Here is a 24,431-nt window from a genome sequence, read left to right as displayed (position 1 = left end):
GCCAGTTTATACACTTAATCCATATTAAGCGATGCCACCGTCATCACCATACATCTATTACAAAAGTCCAGATGACATTTCAACGACAGTGAGCACATCATCACCGAGTGTGTGACCGACTCCTCTGCCCCTTGGCCCCCCCCCCCCCCCCCCCTCCCGCACACACCAGCGACTATCGGTAATGTATTTTTCTCATAGACACTATCTGTAACACAGACATTTTATGAATTTATGTTGAACATTTTTCAATGATTCCAAATTTGATTTTTGCCAAGGGTCCTAGACAATAGACCCATACTCCTCGAGAGATCTCCTCACAAGGGAAGTATAGAGAAATTTAAAAGTTTGATCCTGAGTACAATTTTGAGATTTGAGGACAAAGGAACTCGTAAGAAATCTTTCACAGTTTCACTTTTGTAGTCTGTTAAGAATGGTTCCTAAATACAATAGTCAAACTCAAACCTTTCAATTCTTCAAATAATTCTGTAAGGAAACATATATTCTCAAAAGGACAATTTTTTGAATGAAGGCAACTCATCTGATAATACTGTTTTGGACTTTAATATACCGTTGTACAAGATCTTTTCCACATCGTTACCAGAGGGCGCTGTGCAAGAGGACTGAAACAATAAACAAACTCTTCGATTGCTTCTTGCCAGCTGATCGACTGCAGACGATCATTCTCCATTGCGTATATTGGCGGTGATTAGGGACATGCTGTCTCCGTAAAAGAAGGATTTGTAAATTGTTACCATGTCGGCTACAGTGAGTATATGTTCTCGTCGGTTAATGCATATTTTTCGACCGGCGCCTCACTTTGGTCGCATAACTTGCAACCCAAGAGCGTACTACAGTGCTGGGTCGACTGGTTCTACCTCGCAAAGGTAAGTGTGTGTACAGTTCTGCGCGATTGTACCTGGAATTATAATCACAGGAGCCCATATGTCGTCTTCTAGTAGATCTATGTCATTTGATCCTTAACGTGCAATACGATTTTACAGTCAAGGCACCAGCATGATTCAGAGCCCCTCTATCTACACTGCAACATCCATGCACATGGACTCAAGTCTGACTTTATACACCACACGTCAGACTGTTCACAATGTGTTGTCAATACAACACATTGCATTCTTTTTTACGTCCATGGTCAGAACTTGACAAACAACTAATATTTTCCCAAAACTAGTTTACTTTCCCTCTACAATTTGTTTCGTATAGTCAGCAAAACTTTCTACACTCGCTGGGGCAGTGGGTCGTTTGGTAGCTCCATGGTTCAACTGATGAAATTTATTTTACATCTGCGGTTACTCTGCAGAGTTCGAACTTTATTTATTTGTTTGGGGGCAAATTTGACCACCAGATTCAAATTTTGGTGGTAAAAAAAAATCTGTCATTATCAGAGTGTAATTCTTGTGGAGGTCGAGGTCCATAGGGGTGACAAGTGGGCTGTACATCTTGTTCTGGAACCATTCCACCATGATGCTACACAATTATCATAGCAGTAAACAGTAAAACAAAGAGAGACATTGTCTATCCAAAGGAACACCTCACTTGAGTAAAGTGGAGTGGGGTTGAAGGACTGATATTGACAGTGGAGGGACTGTGATTGAACAGACAAGACATGTACTGCATGACTGCTAAAATATCTATCTCTGAGGACAATATATTGTTTCTGGATACTCCTAGCAATAAACTGTGAGAGGCATGTAAGATTTACAGCTCTGCAGTGCACTAGTGTGACCTCCGAAAACTTGGTGGTCAAGATTGACCAACAAAAGTAGAATCTGGTGGTCCAAATGAGATAATTGGTGGTCCTTTGACATATGACCACCAGGTATTTCCGACCCTGCTCTACCATAGTGTGTGTGTGTGTGTGTCTGTGTCTGTGTGTGGGCCCTTGAAGCATAGATGGATAGATTTTACTTGAAACATTCAAACCACAAAAATCACCACTGATATGCTTTGAAATATTTGAGAGAATGGAGAACAAAACTAGGATTTTCTGGTTCATACAAGCCACTTAATCCTGCAAGTCATTTAGTTTGGTTTTTTTTGCTCACGTGTTGACACACGTGAGCATATGTCACAGCGATGTCTGTCTGTCCGTGTGTCTGTCTGTCTGTGTGTCTGTCTGTCTGTCTGTGTACTCAATATCTCAAAAACGCCTCATCAGATCAGAATCAAATCTGGTACATAGATTAAGTATGCAAATGGCAAGAAGTGATTAGTTTTTGGTGGGTGTGGCTTGCTTACTTTTTGCTCATTTGCATAATTAATGATTTTAGAAAAAAAACAGATATATATTGACAACGACTGCACACAATTTGATGAGACTCGCTACAAATATTGATCACGCCAAGATATATCAGCTGTGAAAGGTATAAAAGGGTCAGCTGTGAAAGGTATGAAAGGGTAAAGATAATGGACAATTTGCATATTTAATGAACTTTCCTCATTAGGGATATATATCTGATTTCACTAGATCAAAATTGACAAAACTTGGTATGTATATTGAATATACTATGATTTAACATTATTGAAAGTCATTACGCATTTTTACTTCATCAAACTCTTAATTTGCATATTTAATGAACTTTTGAAATTAGGGATATTTATTTGAATTGACTTGACCAAAATTGATGAAACTTGCTATGTACATTAAAGATACTATGATCTAATATTTTTGAAAGTCATTAAACATTTTTACTTCAGCCAAATACTTATTTGCATATTTAATAAACTTTCCTAATTAGATATATATATCTGAATTGACTTGACCAAAGTCGATGAAACTTGCTATGTACATTGAAGATACTATGATATAACATTATTGAAAATCATTAAGCAGTTTTACTTCAGCCAATTCCCTATTTACATATTTAATGAACTTCACTAATTAGGGATATACATCTGAATTGACTCAACTGAGGTTGATGAATCTTGCTACATATATTGAAATACTATAAAACAACATTATTGAAAGTCATTAAACTTTTCTACTTCAGCCAATTCCTAATTTGCATATTTAATGAACTTTCCTAATTAGGGATATATATCTGTATTGACTAGACCAAATTTTATGAAACTTGGTATGTACATCAAAGATACTATGATACAACATTGAAAGTCATTAAGAATTTTTATTTTAGCCAATTCCTTATTTGCAAATCATGAAATGTTATGAACTTTCCTAATTAAGGATGTTTATCTGTCTTGACTAGACCAAAGTTGACGAATTGCTTTGTACATTAAAGATATTATGATACGAGATTATTGAAAGTCATTTTAATAACATTTTTACTTCAGCCAATTCCTAATTTGCATTTTAATGAGAACATTTCAGTCAATTCCTTATTTGCATATTTTAATGAACTTTCCTGATTGGGAATATACACTTGGCTTTAAAATCAATCTGTGGTGAATATTATTCATTGTGTTGATCATAACACTTTCAATGAAGTTGCAAACATGTGGCAAAGGTTCAAATTTATACATAACTGCAATATATAATGAAACACGTGAGCATGTTCAGTTCATATCTGGTTTTTAGGGGCATTGTAGTCCATAATGGTCTATTGTACATAGTCCATGGTGGTCCATGGTAGTTCAATCAATACATGCTATTGGTTCTTATTTGCCAGGTTACAGAATTTAGATATTAAAGTTATGGATGGATAGATTACTTTTTTGTAAACTGTTAATCTATTTAATAATCAATGAAACAGTGGTGTTTAACATTAAGCAGAGAACAGAGTTAGTTGTCATGGCGCCCTTTAACCTCATGAGCCTCTCATCAGTCTGTAGAAAATCCTTCTTTGTCATGGACAATGCTGGGGAACCATTACCTGCGATACCGCAGTGCACAACATATCAGAACACACTGCCTTCAGTACAGTTTGATAATGGGAGAATAACTCTAGCAATAGAAGATACTTTCCTGCTTTCAGATACAAGCATTGCTTTCATTGAGATTAAAATGATGCAAATTATTTTGACAAATCAATTTTTCAATTGTGACTGACTCATTTACTAGCTTACTAGATTAATAATTCTAGGTATATTACAAATAGACCTCAAACTTTCAATCCATTTCAAGAATTTTTCAAGCAAGTTATTTAAAATGAAAGACAAAGTAAATTCACATAATGACTTTAATTTGTTGTATGGTTTGTTTGCAGCAATGACATTACAAAGGAAAAGGCAATACGCATTTACACAAGAACAGGTGACAAAGGTAAAGATCTGTGATTCACATTACTCTTGAAAGTGTACTTTCATGACTTTGAAAATTGAAAGTGTACTTTCCTTGCTTTGAAAATTGAAAACTTGTAGTTTGAAAGACTGCAAATATTTAGTTGGTGCACTGTTTCACAGTAGTCATATATTTTATGACTATCACAATACAGTAATTGTGTTTGGCTGCAAAGATGACAACATGTGATCCTGTACAGGGACTAGGTTATTTGATGTCATGTCAATTATCATGTGAGAGAGCCCTCTGGAGTCTCAACTTTGTCATTTCCATTTACAGTAAGCTCAAAATAATAATTAAAGAATAATAGTCAAACGGTAGACAGTTATCATTGACCTTTTTTGATGCAAGATATGATGGATGAATACTTTTTCAGTAATGTCAGTATTGCAAAATTGTGGAAAATTTAACTGAAAGATGACATCGTCATGCCAAAAAACAATTTTGTTATTTGTAATTGTATGAATATCATTATAGTACATAAGCAGTTGTATGCAACTTCATCAAAGTCAGTGATGTTCCATGAATGGAAACCAGTGTAGCCTCTCTTAACTTATTATTCAACTTGAAAATTAAAAAAATCCCAGATTTCTAGGAACACAATTCTCATCATATTGTGATAGCACAACAAAATTGGTACAAAATGAAGTTTTCAGAAGGATGATTTAGTATTATGTATGTGAAATATTTGATTCATCTGAACAGGAATGTCCAGTATATTTAGTGGGGAACGCAGACCAAAAGATGATGAAATCTTTGAAGCTTTAGGCACAACAGATGAACTCACCAGTGCCATTGGGTATGTAATATCTCTCTTACTCATCTGGAAGAATTGCTAGTTTGTTTGTAATTTGGTTTTTCCTCAACAACATCAGATTGAATTAAATGAACTTACATCAGTAGTTTATATGGAATTATGAAGAATTTTGATATTTTGTAAGCCTTTCAAGTTCTTTTTCAAATGGGTCAGAAACTTTCCAAATATAAACAAATCCATACTGAGTACATATCATCACCAAGAAACTTGACAAACTACAGCTGTTTATGTATTGTCACTATCTGAATACCACTTTAATAATATTCTGAAATAAAAATAACTGTTAGTGTCATACTTACATATATTATTCTGGTAGAGCCTAGTTCAGCATGAGACGTTTGTTTGATGTCTTCTCTGTGATGCAGTTTCCATTACAATTTCTTATCAATCAAGTCAACACATGACTCTGTCTGTCTTAGGTGACCTTCATTTTTTTCAACGACTACAGTTGAACATCATGAGCCAAATGTCATTTTGAAGTTCAGTTTCTAATCAAGGTTCATTGAAAGAATTTCCTCGTGGGAGAATTCTGGCAGTATATCTTCCCAACAACAAAATGCAGTAGGCAGCTTACTGTTGATGCCTACGCATACCAACAGTATTGCAAATGCTACTTTGGTTGGAGTTTTTCTGCTGATGCTTATTGTACACAAGTTCTTTCTGTTTCTTCATGTTATAATTGCATTTGATTAACAATCTGTATTCAACATGATTGTTACAGTGTGTACATATTGTCTGGCGGCCATAAATATTGAAAGAAATCAAATTGAAATAGAAAAAATTCCCTACATAAGCTAAAATTTATGCCAGTCTTGAATATGTAAAAACTTTAAGTTGAAATGAGATACAACATAAATATTTGGCTGTGGAAATGTGTTTGCCAAGGTTGAGAAATGTTCGGAAATGGTTTGAACATTCAATAAAATCCTTACTGACCCTTGATACATACAATACAATAGCTCACATTGAAATTAAAGTAGCATAAACCATAACAATATGAGCTCGCAATTTTCTTCAACAATAAGACTTTCATGTACCAGTAGGTCACAAACCATTGGACAAAGATATTTGAAGTTAAATCATCTCTTAATATGCCTTGTAATTGCTTTTAAAAATTATTTCATCTGCCATGGCAAAACAGCCAATATCAAATATCACAGTGTAGGGTTTATTATTTCATCTGCCATGGTAAAACAGCCAATATCAAATATCACAGTGTAGAGTTCATTATTTCACCTGCCATGGCAAAACAGTCAATATCAAATATCACAGTGTAGAGTTCATTATTTCATCTGCCATGGTAAAACAGCCAATATCAAATATCACAGTGTAGAGTTCATTATTGCATCTGCCATGGTAAAACAGCCAATATCAAATATCACAGTGTAGAGTTCATTATTGCATCTGCCATGGTAAAACAGCCAATATCAAATATCACAGTGTAGAGTTCATTATTGCATCTGCCATGGTAAAACAGCCAATACCAAATATCACAGTGTAGAGTTCATTATTGCATCTGCCATGGTAAAACAGCCAATATCAAATATCACAGTGTAGAGTTCATTGTTGCATCTGCCATGGTAAAACAGTACGTTCGTTCAATGATAATAGAATCATTGGAATTGAGGTAGCCAATGACAATTGTAAAATGTTAATACTCTGTGTTTACATGCCTACTTGTAATAGGGAAAATCATGATGATTTCACTGAATATTTAGCAAAGGTTCATTCTATTGCTCAGTCTAGCAACTGTTACAGTACAATGATAATTGGAGACTGGAATTCAGATCACAACTCCCTCTTTGGTAAATCACTGCTGAGCTTTTGTAACGAATACAACTATTTTGTGTCAGATAATGTCTTACTGCCAGAAAATTCTTTCACATATGTTAGTGACGTGCATGGCACAACATCCTGGCTAGATCATTGTATTTCTTCATACACAGCTCATCAATGTATTGAGTCTGTAGAAATTTTGTATGATGTAATCGTTTCTGACCATTTCCACTTAGTATTAAGTGTGACATTGGTACCATACCTTCATGTGAAAGTAATGACTCGGTTAAGAATGATACAGAGGTACGCTTAAACTGGTCCAAGGTTAGTACTAATCAACGCAATGAGTATTATGTGAATTCAGATAGGCTTCTTTCTGAAGTTGATATTCCAACGGAAGCACTATGTTGTAAAGATATTCATTGTAATAATTCCAATCATGTTGATTGTATCTTGAAGTTTTATGACAATATTATTGATAGTTTATATGTGCTGGCACTAAAATTACACCACCCACCAAAAGTACGAATTCTAATATTCCAGGGTGGAATGACAATGTGAGACAGATTCATTCTATTGCACGTGATTCGTTTAAGCTCTGGCGTGATTCTGGTAAACCAGGACAGGTCCATTGTATGACCTTAAACGCCGCACGCATGCGCAGTTTAAGTATGCTCTGCGTCTGTGTCGCCGTAATGAGGAACAGATGAAAGCCGATGCTATGGCGAAAAATCTGTCTTCTAGCAATTATGACAAATTTTGGAAGTCTGTTAACAATACTAAAAATTGAGTAGGCCAAATAATGTTAATGGATGTACAGGTGATGCAAATATTGTTGAGATGTGGCGTAACCATTATCATGATATTTATAATTCTGTAAACAATAATAGGGATCAGGAATTTGTTTTAGATGCTATGAACAGTTGTTCACTGCAAGACAATTTCACTGTATTACCAGGTGACATAAGTGATGCAATTAGTAAGCTACAGACTGGAAAAACGTCTGGTTCAGATTATCTTGCCGCTGAGCACTTTATATTTGCCAGTCAGAAAGTTTCTGTTTTGCTAAGTATGTGCTTAACAGCTATGCTTGTCCATGTAGTTTGCCCTAGACGACTTTCTAACACTATCCTTGTTCCAATTATCAAAGACAAAAATAGTGATATTACAGATAAAAACAATTATCGTCCTGTTGCACTTTCCACTATTGCTTCTAAAATAATTGAACTTGTTTTATTGCGTCACATTGATTCTTATCTGGGAACGACTGATAACCAATTTGGTTTTAAGTCAGGACATTCCACTGATATGTGCGTCTTTATTTTGAAGGAAATTATCAATTATTATAGACAACATGGTAGTAATGTATTTATTACATTTATGGACGCCTCTAAGGCTTTTGACAGAGTGAACCATTGGACGCTTTTCAAGAAATTAATTCAACGTAAAATTCCCATTTACCTTGTCAGATTTCTTGTCAAATGGTATCGAACTCAAATTATTATTATTCGTTGGGGTACATGTTTATCTGAGGGTTTTACTGTCACTAACGGTGTAAAGCAAGGTGGTATTTTATCACCAAAGCTCTTTAATATCTATATTGATAATTTGAGTGTTCTCTTATCAAACTTGAATACTGGCTGTAATATTGGTGGCATTTTTGTTAATCACTTAATGTACGCGGATGATATCTGCTTGATTAGTCCTTCTGTCAAAGGTACACAAAAGTTAATAGATCTCTGTACTCATTATAGTGATATTCACGACATCATTTTCAACAGTAAAAAGACTAACTGTATGTGCGTGTTTGCGAATCACAGTAAGATTCGGCGCATTCCATGTGTGTATCTGAACGGGGTTAAATTAACCTTTGTTGTTAAGAAAAAACATCTAGGGTTCGTGTTAAATGACCATTTCAGAGATGATGATGACATTGAGCGGCAGACGAGATATTTTTACGTAGTAGCGAATATGCTAATGAGAAAATTCCACATGTGTACTTTTCATGTTAAATGCATTCTATTTAAAGCGTATTGTTATCAGTTGTATGGGGGACCAATATGGAATAGCTATTATGCAAATGTCTTGAGAAAATTGAAAGTTGCTTACAATAATGCAGCACGACTGTTATTGGGTTATGAGAAACGGAGCAGCGCGAGTCTAATGTTTGTATCTAACAGAATAAGCAACTTTGATGCTCTTCTGAGAAATCAGATAAACAGCCTGAGACAAAGACTTTTGAAAAGTAGCAATGCAATTGTACGAAATGTATGTAAATCATTGTATTTCAACTCAGAGATGGTAAAGCACTGGAATAAGTTACTCTATGTTTAAATGTCTGTTTAAAAAGAAACCCATTGGATTATGTATGTAGATATAATCAATTTTTCTATCTTTTCAACCATAATTTAATTTTGTAACTGAATTTTCATACTATAGCCTTATTTGACTATTATATGGACGCTCAAGTCCGAAATAAAGATATAATAATAATAAAAAAACAGCCAATATCAAATATCACAGTGTAGAGTTCATTATTGCATCTGCCATGGTAAAACAGCCAATATCAAATATCACAGTGTAGAGTTCATTATTTCATCTGCCATGGTAAAACAGCCAATATCAAATATCACAGTGTAGAGTTCATTATTGCATCTGCCATGGTAAAACAGTCAATATTAAATATCACAGTGTAGAGTTCATTATTTCATCTGCCATGGTAAAACAGCCAATATCAAATATCACAGTGTAGAGTTCATTATTGCATCTGCCATGGTAAAACAGTCAATATCAAATATCACAGTGTAGAGTTCATTATTGCATCTGCCATGGTAAAACAGTCAATATTAAATATCACAGTGTAGAGTTCATTATTTCATCTGCCATGGTAAAACAGCCAATATCAAATATCACAGTGTAGAGTTCATTATTTCATCTGCCATGGTAAAACAGCCAATATCAAATATCACAGTGTAGAGTTCATTATTTCACCTGCCATGGTAAAACAGCCAATATCAAATATCACAGTGTAGAGTTCATTATTTCATCTGCCATGGTAAAACAGTCAATATCAAATATCACAGTGTAGAGTTCATTATTTCACCTGCCATGGTAAAACAGCCAATATCAAATATCACAGTGTAGAGTTCATTATTTCATCTGCCATGGCAAAACAGTCAATATCAAATATCACAGTGTAGAGTTCATTATTTCATCTGCCATGGCAAAACAGCCAATATCAAATATCACAGTGTAGAGTTCATTATTTCACCTGCCATGGTAAAACAGCCAATATCAAATATCACAGTGTAGAGTTCATTATTTCATCTGCCATGGTAAAACAGTCAATATCAAATATCACAGTGTAGAGTTCATTATTTCATCTGCCATGGTAAAACAGCCAATATCAAATATCACAGTGTAGAGTTCATTATTTCATCTGCCATGGTAAAACAGTCAATATCAAATATCACAGTGTAGAGTTCATTATTTCATCTGCCATGGTAAAACAGTCAATATTAAATATCACAGTGTAGAGTTCATTATTTCATCTGCCATGGTAAAACAGCCAATATCAAATATCACAGTGTTGAGTTCACTATTTCATCTGCCATGGTAAAACAGCCTATATGAAATATCATAGTGTGTTCATTATGGAGACCAGTCTATCAGTCACTGGTTCAATTCCACCGTCATTGAAAATTAACTGCTGTACTTTAGAAATCTTGCATTGATACATCTTACTGCTCTGTAGTAATGGGAAATATTACGTTACATAGCCCTGCATTATCTGAGCATTTGCCATTTGTAAATATCATCTGATTTACACTGATTTTGTCAGGTGAAATCAAACAGTCATCTCAATTGAATCTGAAGTTTTGAGTGGAACGTAGGTCTGTGGTATACTTTTTTCAAATTTCATATTTTAGAATACTGACTTGTATTAGTGCCTTGTGTTAAACTTGTATCATACACATTTTTTAGCTCACATTTTTGGTATACCAATGTGAGGTTATAGTATAAGCTGAATCAGTTCATTTGCATCTGATTTGCATGTCTGTATGTCTGTATATTTGTGGGTATGTGCGGATGTATGTCCGTCACACTTAAAGGCTCCAATACCGCCAAAGCTACCGTCTCAGTATTTGGTGTACAAGTAGATGTAGGGGTTGAGATGTGAATTTGTTCAAATGAACACATCAGTGTCAAAAATGTGCAAATGAGGTAAGAAAAAGGGAAATCCTGCAAATGTGCAGGAGTGGTGGCATGTCAGTTAAAGACAGGCTAACTCCACTGACTTGATTCATTTCCTGTCATTGTTTATGAACTGTTACATATTAACAGACCTGCTGAAACCATAGACAGAAGAGGGGAGGAAGACCATCAGTAGAGGGGAGGAAGACCGTCTATGGTCAAACTAAGAGGGGCTAGCTGCCTTTCTGCTATGCATGTTGCTAAAGTTGATCTCCAGTACCTAATGTTAGACCTTAATTACTTTTGTCATTCTTGTTTTTCTGGTTTGAATATTTCTTGTTGTTTTTCTGGTTGTACTGTGCAGAAATCATTGTCATAACATCAACATAGAATTTTCTTGCACTGAACAGATAGAAACAACATTTATTGTTGATCTTTGGTACCCATACTGGTATATACCAATTCTGATCAAATGTGAGTGACACCGTATAATTGCGGTATTTTTTCAAATTACCGGTATGTGAAAATAGTACATAATGTCAACACAATTTCAAAGTGAGGATGCTTTTCAAATTTCAAAAAAATATTTAAATTTGTGGAATTCACTGTTCTTATGTGATCTCAAATTTCTCAAATTTTTTGGTGCATTTTTGATAGCCCAATCCATCAGCAAAGCTTTGATAGAATAATTGACAAGTTTTTGAAAGGCTTGGCCACACACATGCCTTATGTTGTCACTAATCCATCAAAAAATTGTCTCCCCACACAGGTTAGCTAGAGAATTCTGTGAAGAGGCAAAACATACCTTTGGTGATAAATTGGAACAGGTGAGAATAGCGCCATCTGTGCTCTAAAGTATGTGATTCCTTTGTATTGTGAAAAGTTTGCCAAACTGTCTTCTCAGTGTTAACATACATTAGCACTGGGAAATATTGCGAGTTAATGGCCTCAGGCTCTTAAAAAACCAAACATTGTTGATTTTCTTGTGTGTCTTAATTTAATCATTGCTTATGAAGAGGTAATACTGCAGACTTAATGATATATCCTATACTGAAAATACATCAATGTACACCAAAAATAGACTCCAAAGTGATAATGAAGTTACCTAATACAAGTAGTAACAGACATTACAAAGGAATACAATTTCACTGCCCAGTGTTTAGTGTCTACTGATAAGAAAACCAGAAGCCCATATACTTTATTTGTGGATACAAACTTGATATTTGTCGGCCAATCTGGTTTCTGCCAACAAGAAGATAAAGTATCAACCATGACTCAGTCTTTAGATATTCCATTCCACTTGAAACATGAACACACAGCCATCCAATATCCATTCCAATATTCCTCCTCGTCAAGTGGTTCTTGTTTGATTGCCCGCAGTCATCCATGATGTGGTAACTCTCTACTTATCACAGGAAATGATTTTCATCTCAGATTTCATCTACCACCATGGTACTGACCTTTTCACCTACATGCTTACTGTATAGTATCCATGGTACCGACTTGTTCACCTACATACTGACTACATCCAGACTTGACCTTGATTATGGATTGTAGGTCACATGACATGGACACTTCCAAATCACTGATCCTCAGTGATCTGACAAACTTTTTCAATAAACTATGTGCCTGAGACTACCATATTTTCACACCAAACCATTTTTTAAACAAATCTAAACAGGATCAAAGGGGCAGTGATTTTTAAAGTTTTCTGTAATTTGTGCGGCATAATACTGTGTAGTTCTATGCATTGACTACAGCTTGAAGTACCTTAGAACCCAGACTTGGAACACAGACTTGTAATCTAGGGTGTTTTCACTGCTTATTGCCTCATTTCATTACAATTGAAGGATACATTACATTCAAACAACGGTTTGTTCATTATCAAATTAGACATCTGTAAAACTGGAAAAATTAGAGCAATGTACAGCTACTTGGACCTTGTACTCTTGACTGGTGAGTTCCCTCAAAGCACACAGGCACTTTTATAGGAGGATAAAATGACACACAACACATCACGGTAGCCATGATAAGGCATGATTGTGTCACTTTTTTAACTCAAATTATATTTCACTATTAGACAAACAGGCTTAAACATATTTGCATATAAACTGTAATTCTCCAACTGGGATATAATTGTCACAACAATTATGTACCATAAAATTTTTCATTCTTTACTGAAAAGTTTTATCAGGCCTTTGCAAAGCTGGCAGGTAAATACTATGCCTTTTAAAAAAGTAGAAAATTTGTCCCAAAATTGCAATCTGAGATTTTTCAGCAATTATTTAAGTTCATTAATCTCTTCCAGTGACTTTTATTTTATTTTATTTTATTTTTTATTTTAATCAGTCCATCATCCAACGGGCATTAGCCCAATTACAGGATGAGGTATACACATATTAATAATAATAATAATAATAATAATAATAATAATATTTAATTCTTAAAAATCAACGTTTGGTTTTTTAAGAAGCTAAGGCCATTAATTCTTGAAAAACCCACTCCACAAATGTCTCAGTGCACTGAACACATAACCCATTAACCTTCAAATGGAGCACTGAGGAGTAAAGTGCCTTGCTCAGGGGCACAACAACTATCCAGTAAAGAATGAAATTTTTTATGGTTTTATTTTATTGTTGTGACAATTGGTATTCCAGTTGGAGAATTACAGTTTATATGCAAATATGTTTGGGCCTGTTCGTCTAGCCAAAAAATGATAAAATGACCTGATACTGAGTTTATTTGATGCAATCAGGCCTTTACTTTTTCCCTAAAACACAGCTGTAGCAGAAAAACATGATTCTCATACTTTTAGAGAAGGTCTACCGTAATACTAATGTGTTTTATCAGTTTATCCATTAATGAGAATAGCAGGGAAGCAGTTTGTCAAACTTGACAGGACAATTCATCAAACTAAGTGTTACAATTGCCGTCTACTTTACCTTGATGTTCTGCGTTCCATTCTCTCTGATTTACTGCCTTCATGTAATAAATTTCACCACTGACATTGGCAAAAAGAATCCAAATGGGATGGGATAATAATGACTGAATTACACTATAGTACCCGATTGTTGCACCAGTGTCTAGTCACATAGCCTCTGAAATTCACACATGTTTTTAACATTGAGGGTAAATTTCATAGTCCAAATGCATTGGTATTTTGTAGCAATAATCTTTCTAAAAGCCAAAGTACGTGAAAAGTTAATTGATTTATTTCTTGTTAGTGAGCTCTTTTGGAGAGTTTGGACCACCGAGTGCAAAACTAAACATCTGTTAAACTTGTTGGAAAGACTTGAGCTTTTCTATAAATCAGTGAAATAGCATACTATTATCCACAAAAGTTAACTGAGTATGATGTTTGCTGGTGTGGTTTACATGTCTTGATAAAACCTTTTGGACCAAACTATCCAGTAGAAACTGTCACCATCTTACAGTCATGAATCTACCATAAGAGTTAAACTATCCTTTGAATGAAAGATAAGTCAAAGCCGTCAGTGAAATCTATGAATTGACTGAAATGCCACCAGTGAAATCAATGAATTAACTGAAATGCTGACAGTGAAATCAATGCATTGACTGAAATACTGTCAGTGAAATCGGTGCATTAAGTGAAATACTGTCAATGAAATCAATATATTGACTGAAATACTGTCAGTGAAATCAATGCATTGACTGAAATACTGTCAGTTAAATCGGTGCATTGACTGAAAGGGGTCCAGACACTTCGCACCAAAACCAGTTAGCCCCACACAACTTCGTCCAAAAACCATTTCGCACCAAAACCACCTCGTCCCAAGTACTACCTCGTCCAACGCCACTTCGCCCCAAGTACATGTACCACCTCGTACTAAAACCACTTCGCTTGATACCGTATAGTTCCGCCAACTCGTCCTAAAACATCGATATCACGATGTATCATAACGTTGTTTTTACCTGCAACTTGGCTACCACGAACCATTTATTCTTCAATGAAACCATACCATATATTAGAAAAAAGAAACACAAACTACTAAATGGTACATTTCAGGTGCCGTGCGCGGTATTGCACGATGCCATGTCGTTTTCTCGAAATGTGTACAATTTCAAGATTTCAGTCCTGGGATGGTAGAAAGGTGATTAAAACTTCACTGGCAGTGGTTGGTTATTTTCAGTTTTAAAGGTTACCGATAAATTGGGGAGTTAAGTCGTGTTTTTTTTCGGGTCGCAATGGTTTTTGGCGACGTGATTTTTGGGGCGAAGTGGTTTTGGTACGAGGTTGTTTTGGTGCGAAGTGGTTTTGGTGCGAAATGGTATGAGACGAGATGGTCTGGTGCGAAGTGGTTTTGGTGCGAAGTTTCTGGGAACCGACTGAAATACTGTCAGTGAAATCAATGAATTAACTGAAATACTGTCAGTGAAATCAATGAATTGACTGAAATACTGTCAGTGAAATCAGTGAATTGACTGAAATACTGTCAGTGAAATCAATGCATTGACTGAAATACTGTCAGTGAAATCAATGAATTGACTTAAATACTGTCAGTGAAATCAATGAATTGACTGAAATACTGTCAGTGAAATCGGTGCATTGACTGAAATATTGTCAGTGAAATCAATGAATTGACTGAAATACTGTCAGTGAAATCAATGCATTGACTGAAATACTGTCAGTGAAATCAATGAATTGACTGAAATACTGTCAGTGAAATCGGTGCATTGATTGAAATACTGTCAGTGAAATCAATGAATTGACTGAAATACTGACAGTGAAATCAGTGCATTGATTGAAATACTGTCAGTGAAATCAATGCATTGACTGAAATACTGTCAGTGAAATCAGTGCATTGACTGAAATACTGTCAGTGAAATCAATGAATTGACTGAAATACTGTCACTGAAATCAATGCATTGACTGAAATACTGTCAGTGAAATCAATGAATTGACTGAAATACTGTCAGTGAAATCGGTGCATTGATTGAAATACTGTCAGTGAAATCAATGCATTGACTTAAATACTGTCAGTGAAATCGTTGCATTGATTGAAATACTGTCAGTGAAATCAATGAATTGACTGAAATACTGTCAGTGAAATCAGTGCATTGACTGAAATACTGTCAGTGAAATCAATGAATTGACTGAAATACTGTCAGTGAAATCAATGAATTGACTGAAATACTGTCAGTGAAATCAATGAATTGACTGAAATACTGTCAGTTAAATCGGTGCATTGACTGAAATACTGTCAGTGAAATCAATGAATTAACTGAAATACTGTCATTGAAATCAATGAATTGACTGAAATACTGTCAGTGAAATCGGTGCATTGACTGAAATACTGTCAGAGAAATCAATGCATTGACTGAAATACTGTCAGTGAAATCAATGCATTGACTGAAATACTGTCAGTGAAATCAATGCATTGACTGAAATACTGTCAGTGAAATCGGTGCATTGACTGAAATACTGTCAGTGAAATCAATGCATTGACTGAAATACTGTCAGTGAAATCAATGAATTGACTGAAATACTGTCAGTGAAATCGTGCATTGACTGAAATACTGTCAGAGAAATCAATGCATTGACTGAAATACTGTCAGTGAAATCGGTGCATTGACTGAAATACTGTCAGTGAAATCGGTGCATTGACTGAAATACTGTCAGTGAAATCAATGAATTGACTGAAATACTGTCAGTGAAATCAATGAATTGACTGAAATACTGTCAGTGAAATCGGTGCATTGACTGAAATACTGTCAGTGAAATCAATGCATTGACTGAAATACTGTCAGTGAAATCAGTGCATTGACTGAAATACTGTCAGTGAAATCAATGCATTGACTGAAATACTGTCAGTGAAATCAATGAATTGACTGAAATACTGTCAGTGAAATCAATGCATTGACTGAAATGCCTGCAAGATCAGCACTCTTTGTTTATTTGCATTTTTTTTCTCCTTGAACCCAGGGAACATTTTAGGAACAATACCCACTCTTGAGATGTTTTTTGAAATAAAACATTTTTTTCAGTCAGCAAATGTCTGATATTCCTTGTCATTTACCTTGGGAGCAAAGTTACACACATTCCTGTGTTCAGTTTATAAAATTTGAAATCTGTGAGTCAGCTTCCTCTGTACAATCAAACTTTAACCCTTGATTTCAAAGTTCACACAGCAGCTGAATTTCTCTCATTTTTCTGCTTCCATCACAGCGGCATTGGTGAGAAATATTTCCTGGCACCACCAATTCTGTGTCCTATGTTTGTAGGGATCAGATTTGTTGTTTAGAATATCATTGAACTGTGGAATGACAGATTTCATATTTGTTTTCATTCACACATACCAAGTCATTTCTTTTTCATTTTAATATTCCCTGATGATTTGGAGAAAAGTTTGCATTGAAAAACTGTGTGAAAATAAAAGTTCAAAAATAATATACATAGTAATTTGAGTCAAACTGACAGATCCAAATATAGTATTTGGTTGAAGATGACATGTTTTCCCAGGGTTTGACCCATGGTGCCATGACCATATGTCTGCTATCTGAGAGCCAGTCTTGACGCCAACAAAACATCATACATCATATTCATCAATTTTCTGACTGGGACCTGCATCTGAATATTGCAAATAAATTGAAATCTACAAATATCAGGAGTAATTTGTCACCTATACATCAAGTTTCATGTAATGAGCATGATGAGGCTTGTGCTTTCTCATGCAATTTTCAAATGAAAAGAAGCTTAGAAATGAGTCAGGGTAACCATAGAACAATTCAAAGTATAAATTATACAGTACATGTAAGTGTAACTTCAATGGGCCTGCAACATATGTAAACTATGGCCTGGTGAGATAGTGGAATTTCCTTTTGGAATCCATCTATTTCCAAACATACATAAACATCTTTGACTCAAAAGATATGTTTTGAATTGTGGCCGATACAACGGAAGGAGCACACGGTACATGAGAAACTTTTCCGTGGATAATCTAGGGTTAAAGCCACTACCATCTGCTTTTATCTAGACTAAATGCGGATCTTCAGAGTTCGACAGAGTTATGATTATTTACAACTCTTGTTTTAACACTGCTCCCAGTCACAACCCATAAACAATTCTACTATGGAATACAGTGCTATCATGCTAGTCAGTCTCCATTGTTTATGGTGATGTGTCCTTTGAATGGAATGAATGTCATTGGTAACACAAATAACACCTCAGTGTGTGCCTGTAATAACTCAATGACAGTTAGATAAACCAAGAAATATTCAAAGTATCATTAAAAAAAGGAGATGAAATGTCACAATATTCAGTAAAAGTTTTAAATATTGAAAGCTCTGCATCACAAAGCGTTTTCAGTATTTCACAATTTTCTCTGGTTTCACAAAACCATAGAGTTCCAGTATTAGGAAGTTAAGTTAGACTGCACCAAGTCCATGGACAATGGTTTTAGCCCTCATTGATCTGTTCAGACCGTACCAAGTCCATGGACAATGGTTTTAGCATTTACAATTGCTTATTCATCTGGTGGACACATGAGTAAATTTGTAAATTTTTTTCATGTTGACATGTGACTTGCATTTTTCTTCTTGAACTCAGTGATTGATAATGAATGATGTTTTTGTTCTTGATCTTGAAATTGACATTGGAAATGTAGTGTACAGGTTGACAGTGCATACTAAGCTTTGTATACCACTAGTGGTCACTGAGAACACTAAGAAAAAGTGACCACTATGTGTAAGTAACCTATTGTAGAGGTTCAGGCTATTTGGCAAATTTAATCATTGTTGTTTTATTAAAAATGATGACATTTCTGAAGCAAGATGATACAAAGTCAGTCAAACTCATCTGGCACCCTTTATTATGAATGTTTTGTGTCACTGAATCTGAAGTATTCATCACTACTGACTTGCAGGGCATTTCTATCAGCTTTAGGACAGTTGTGTGCAGGTGGGTGGCCAATGATCGACAAAAGAGGTGACTGGTCAATAGAAGGTCTTGAGGTTATGAAATCTCATGGCAGTTAGTTTCTTAAACTGGCCACCATGATGAAATAGACTACCACTCTAGTGATTACCAGTACAGACAGGTTGGACTGCACCTGTTATGTCATCATAGTAATTCACTTGACTTCTGTGTAAGGTCAAACAAAAAATATTTGTTTCCCGTAACCTTACCTACTCTAGAAAAACTCGCCAACCCTAGACATTTCCAAAAATTTCGGTTAAATCCTCTAAATTTTACTTTATTTTATGGGTTTCAGAAACAAAAAGAAAAGTAAAAAAACATTTCGTCCAACCTACAGAAAATTTCAAAGGCATGTTACTGACAACATACCAATTTGTTGGTTTGGCTTAAAATGCAGAAAGTGTGGTCAAAGAATGAGAGGGATTGCAGTACTCCTATTGAGAATATTGACTTCCTGTTTAGCAATAAATCATCCAGACATACAAATCCTTGATATGACTCTTCTGGTTGATACACACAGATCCAGTGTTTACTTCAAGATGTTGGATCTCACATAGCAACTCCAAGAAGTTCCCTATCTGAGAGCAAGCTGAGTGAGTATGTGTATGTCCTCCTCAAAATAACAAAACATTGTCAATGTTAATGCATTCATTTTAACATAGCGACATTAATTATAATAATACATAAATGTTCTTGGTGAATTAAAGCTTTAACAAATTACTCACAGGCATAAATTATTATTTTGCGAATAGAATTAGTCAGAATATTGAAACAAATTCAAGGCATACCCAAAAATTTGCACATTTTGCAGAGAAACACCCTGAAAAAACTGAAGAGTTCAATGAGTTGAGAATTGTGTAGATTCATTCGTCAAATCTTGGTTTTAAGATTTCAAACTGTCCTGTACTTGACTCATTATCCTGACTGATCTATCTAGCCTAGCTGACACTTTTATACATTCAACCTCTGAGTCCTACACTCTTATCACTGGAGTTTGATCTAACCATGCAGTCTTCCCGCCATGAAGTTTGTGGATTATGTGGAAATTAGAGTCAAAAGTGTAAAACTCTGTGTAATATTTGTAAACAAACTAAAAAAAGACAGTGTTATGATTTCAGAGAGAACAGAGTTTAACAGTGATGTCGTAGTGGAACTTGAAAATTGGATTGACATCTACACAGACCAACTGCCGCCCTTGAGAAACTTTATACTGCCAGTAAGTATACAAATCTCTGCTGCATCTGTGTCACCGTGGCTCTCTGCTGCATCTGTGTCACCGTGGCTGATAATGTGGAGATATCTACTGGGGATCATATACTCTGTGGAGGGACTATTTCAGTCTAATCAAATTATCCAGCTTGTATAATTTGTTTGTGCAGACATACTTGAGTAGACCTATCATACAGACTCATATTTTGCATTGACAGCTTGCAATATTTGATCTGAAAGAGTTCAATTACGTCAGCTGAGTTCAGCACACACTGTCAGCTGGAATACAAGTCTTGGTGCAAAACAACTAGCAGAGTTTAAGTGGAATTCTTTTCAGCTCCAGTAATCATTCCAATATATCCATGTTGAACAATGTTCTCAGCTTAATGGATGTTTTGTTTCCAGTATCTTCACATACCAGTATTCTCAGCCTAAAACATTTATTGCACAACACGGGTAGTGTCAACATTGGCCAAAAAAATCTTGTTTTGTGTATTTTAGAAAAAATGCAGAGATATTTTGGACGTTGGTATGGTGAAACACAGTAGTTTTCTTCTGTGGTTACCCTTTGACCTTAGATTCTTCCCGAGTTTCCTCTGCAATGGTCAATGCTTTTTCAAAAGTTGTATGATTTAGCAAGGGGAACTTACTAATTCTTCAAATGCATTTTGGAGCCCCTGAATTATAGGCTCATTGAGGCTTGTACAAACACTTTGGTTACATAGCCCAGAAACAGACATTGTGTGGTATATATTGCATCCTACATTGTAATTTTCTTCAGTTTTCCTTGTCTTTACCAAATTTAGTCAACGTCAACCTTCCCTTCCAATGTACCATCTCATCATGATTTGCCATTTGATTTCATGATTTTTTGTACAAATAGGTCGCAAATTCAAACTTCACACATGTTTTATATGACTACTTCCTAGCATGTTGTAGGTATGATTGCCTTGGTATAATGAAATTGTCAAAATATTTGGCATTTTGAACCATTATTTGGCTTGATTATCTGCTGTTTGATCCAAGAGAAAAGAATCCTGTGTAAAACATAATTTGAGTTTTGAAGATGAATGATAAAAATCCAGACATCAGGCATCCATGATCAGAACATTTTAAACTGAATAATATGGGAAATATTATTAAAAGCTATCAGTGTATGAAACTGAATATGTTTTAGTGAAGGTTTATTGTCCCATAGGATAATCATACAGTTAGGAGAAAAGTGAAAAAAGGGAAAAGTGATATTTGGTTTTAGGGAGCGCAATAAGAAACTTGTCATATAAACAAAAAATTCTACTGTTGCAGAAAACGGCAAAAAAAGTGAGAGTATAACTATAAATCCCTGTAAAGTTTGTCAGTGCCAAGAAGATTTGTTGTACTTGACAAGCATTTGACCATGAAATGAAATGTTATCTCCCTTAGCACAGCGTGTTATAAATTGAAAACATTGCTGCTTAAAACAGAAACATCAAATCTATTTACAGGGAAATGAGAAATTAGACTCCAATATTTGCATTGATGGTGTCTCAACTGTCATTCCCAACTGACAAATCAGTTTTTGGAGACACACAGAGAGATGCAGTTTTCAGTGTCATTGAGTATGATTAGGAGTACTTGCCACAGAATTCATTTTATGACCAATACACCAAAGACCCCGCAGTGATCATGAAGCAGCTGGTGTTTTTATTATGTTTTATTCTTTGATCACTTGTACTGCCGAATATTTGTGAACATTCACTGGTCAAAGATCACATCACCGGCGTCTGGTTATGCTGCTTGCCGAGATCCAATCCACCAGAAAAAGAAATCCCCTAACAGTAATTATTGAATGCTAAATATCTTCAGTTCTATTAAAAGTTAACTGGGAGCAAGTTCTTGGATGTCACACTGTGATTAAAAGAAATTCTTTCCGACCGCTAGTAGAGTATTAAAGCAAGGCATCAATGGACATACCGGTACTCCTTAATGTAGTTTTTCCTGCAAGGAAAGTTACTACTTTGATTGTTATTTTTTCTGAGAAGAAAATAAAAGACTTGCGTGCCGCACATTGTGGTGTCGCTTCTTAAGATAAATATTCTGATTTTTTGGAATGTTTTGTCGGCATACACCCAGCTACGTTTGACCCTTTCTCATGACCTAATCAGCTGTGATCATCCAAAATGCTCAAGAATACCCAGACATGCTGAATACATTTAAACATTTCTCTACCAAGTATCGGCCAGTCATTCACTGCATAGCAAACTGTGTGTGTCCTCAAGTGACCTTTCTGTGTAAGACTGGAAGATGAAGTAAACGAAAGCTTGCAAATCTTACAGCACCAGTCCATCAAAATGGAAAACACATGAAATTTGTACAGTCAATTTAATTCAAATAAACACATGTGTGCAGTGTATTAGATATTTGTGTGTCATTCAACATTCAATTTCTTGTGTAGGCAGAGGTGTTAAGTGAATATATCTTAACATTTTCAAATGGTCCGAACAACCAGCATTCATAGAAGTCTAGTGGATGCTCAGTGTTGTCTAGTTTTTCAACAGTCAGTTGGTTGCTTGTGCAGTGCAATAATGTTTAACTGGTTTGTATGACTGGGAGAATTGGTTCTAGATCACAAACCTTGTAATGTCCCATCATAATAAGGGTCTTGTCCAGCTAACTCATAGCATGTAGGAAAAAATGACTTTTCAAAAATTCAGGCACGGTTCTGTCAGGTTATAGATAATGACAGTACATCAAAAGTCAAGTTGAAATAAACTTCGGTGAACCATTGGCATGAAAGTCTTTCTCTTTGTGGTTGTAGCTTTTTATGTGCAATGGTCAATTTCTGTCACAGTTTTTGATCCAATATTATTCAATGATTTCATTGCAAAGCTGTTGCAAACACATCCCATCTGCTTTTTCCCACACTGGCGTCCTTGTTTTCACATTCTTGGTGATGCTAAATTTGACCTTGAAGGTCAACGCATTTTGCTGCTTAAATATCACACAAAATAGAGTTCACATCTGTCAAAATATTAGACAGGATATATTAGATCCACTCTGCTTGAGACAATCTGAATTCCCAACCGCTCTAAGTACTTTTACAGATAGATATTTGTCCAAAGAAAAATGGGTCAACATTGATATATATAACCTTGATGTGAAATTCCTGGCAAAGAATGTGTTGGCTGATAAAAATTTCTGAATATCATTTCTTCATTTCCTTTTACACTGGATCTGAGAAGACTTGATATTTTACCTTAGTGTAGTTTAATTGGACCAATCCAGTCACTGTGTTCTATCAATTTAATCAAAGAGAAAAATCATTCTCTGTGATCAATTGTACTTAAAATCAATCCAATCAGATTAGAAACAAATAACTACAAATCTAAGTACATATTGTTAAAATTGAAGGTTCAATTGACTTAATAATTAAACCCATGATAGAGAGTTGACTTAAACAAGAAATTATTTCACAGATTTTTATTTCCCCATTCAAGAGAGGTATTCAATTTTCTATTCATGGTTTAAGAATTTCGTCAGTGTTTAGTCATTCTATTTGCCTATTGTCATTTGGTGATATCATGATTTGACCAATGGCAGTAGACCCCTTTCTCTATACGATCTATGATTTGACCAGTGACAGTAGACCCCCCTCTCTCTACTATCTATGATTTGACCAGTGACAGTAGATCTGCTCTATGATCTTTGATTTGACCAATGACAGTAGACCCCTCCCTCTACTATCTATGATTTGACCAGTGACAGTAGACCCCCCTCTACTATCTATGATTTGACCAGTGATAGTAGACCCCCCTCTACTATCTATGATTTGACCAGTGACAGTAGACCCCCTCTACTATCCATGATTTGTCCAGTGACAGTAAACCCCCTCTACTATCTATGATTTGACCAGTGACAGTAAACCCCCCCCCCTCGCCACTATCTATGATTTGACTGGTGACTTTATCAATTGAAAAGAAAATGTCAGTATGATACCAGTAGTTACAATGCAAATCACAATATAGTGATTGTTTAACTCCAGTCAGTATAATTCCTTTAAAAGTTTGTTCCCAGTTTTAACCCTTTTTGACATGACAAGAAATGGACAGGTGTAGCAGCTCTAAGTTGAAATGTCAACGCTGATAACATCTTGTATCCATCACTACATGTAATAATACCACCCTATAAGTGTTTCTAATAGGTCACACATTGCACCAATCTTTCATTTACCACAGGCTAAAGCTCTCATGCAAAGAGACTGTTACATG

The 24,431-nt window shown here is 35.3% G+C and overlaps 1 protein-coding gene across 1 annotated transcript in view; it reads left to right on the top strand.

The window, feature by feature from the left end:
* Positions 1–624: 624 nt before the first annotated feature.
* Positions 625–24,431, top strand: part of LOC139144644 (corrinoid adenosyltransferase MMAB-like) — a 50,785-nt gene continuing 26,978 nt past the window's right edge. The window contains exons 1-6 of the mRNA XM_070715351.1: positions 625–884; positions 4,179–4,234; positions 4,958–5,051; positions 11,809–11,866; positions 19,496–19,568; positions 20,094–20,191. Coding sequence (XP_070571452.1) covers positions 754–884; positions 4,179–4,234; positions 4,958–5,051; positions 11,809–11,866; positions 19,496–19,568; positions 20,094–20,191 — 510 coding nt within the window. The 5' untranslated portion in view covers positions 625–753. The remainder of the gene's footprint in view (positions 885–4,178; positions 4,235–4,957; positions 5,052–11,808; positions 11,867–19,495; positions 19,569–20,093; positions 20,192–24,431) is intronic.

This window comes from Ptychodera flava, chromosome 12, assembly GCF_041260155.1.
Source record: "Ptychodera flava strain L36383 chromosome 12, AS_Pfla_20210202, whole genome shotgun sequence".
NCBI classification, from domain to species: domain Eukaryota; kingdom Metazoa; phylum Hemichordata; class Enteropneusta; family Ptychoderidae; genus Ptychodera; species Ptychodera flava.
This window is presented reverse-complemented; position numbering and strand designations above follow the sequence as displayed.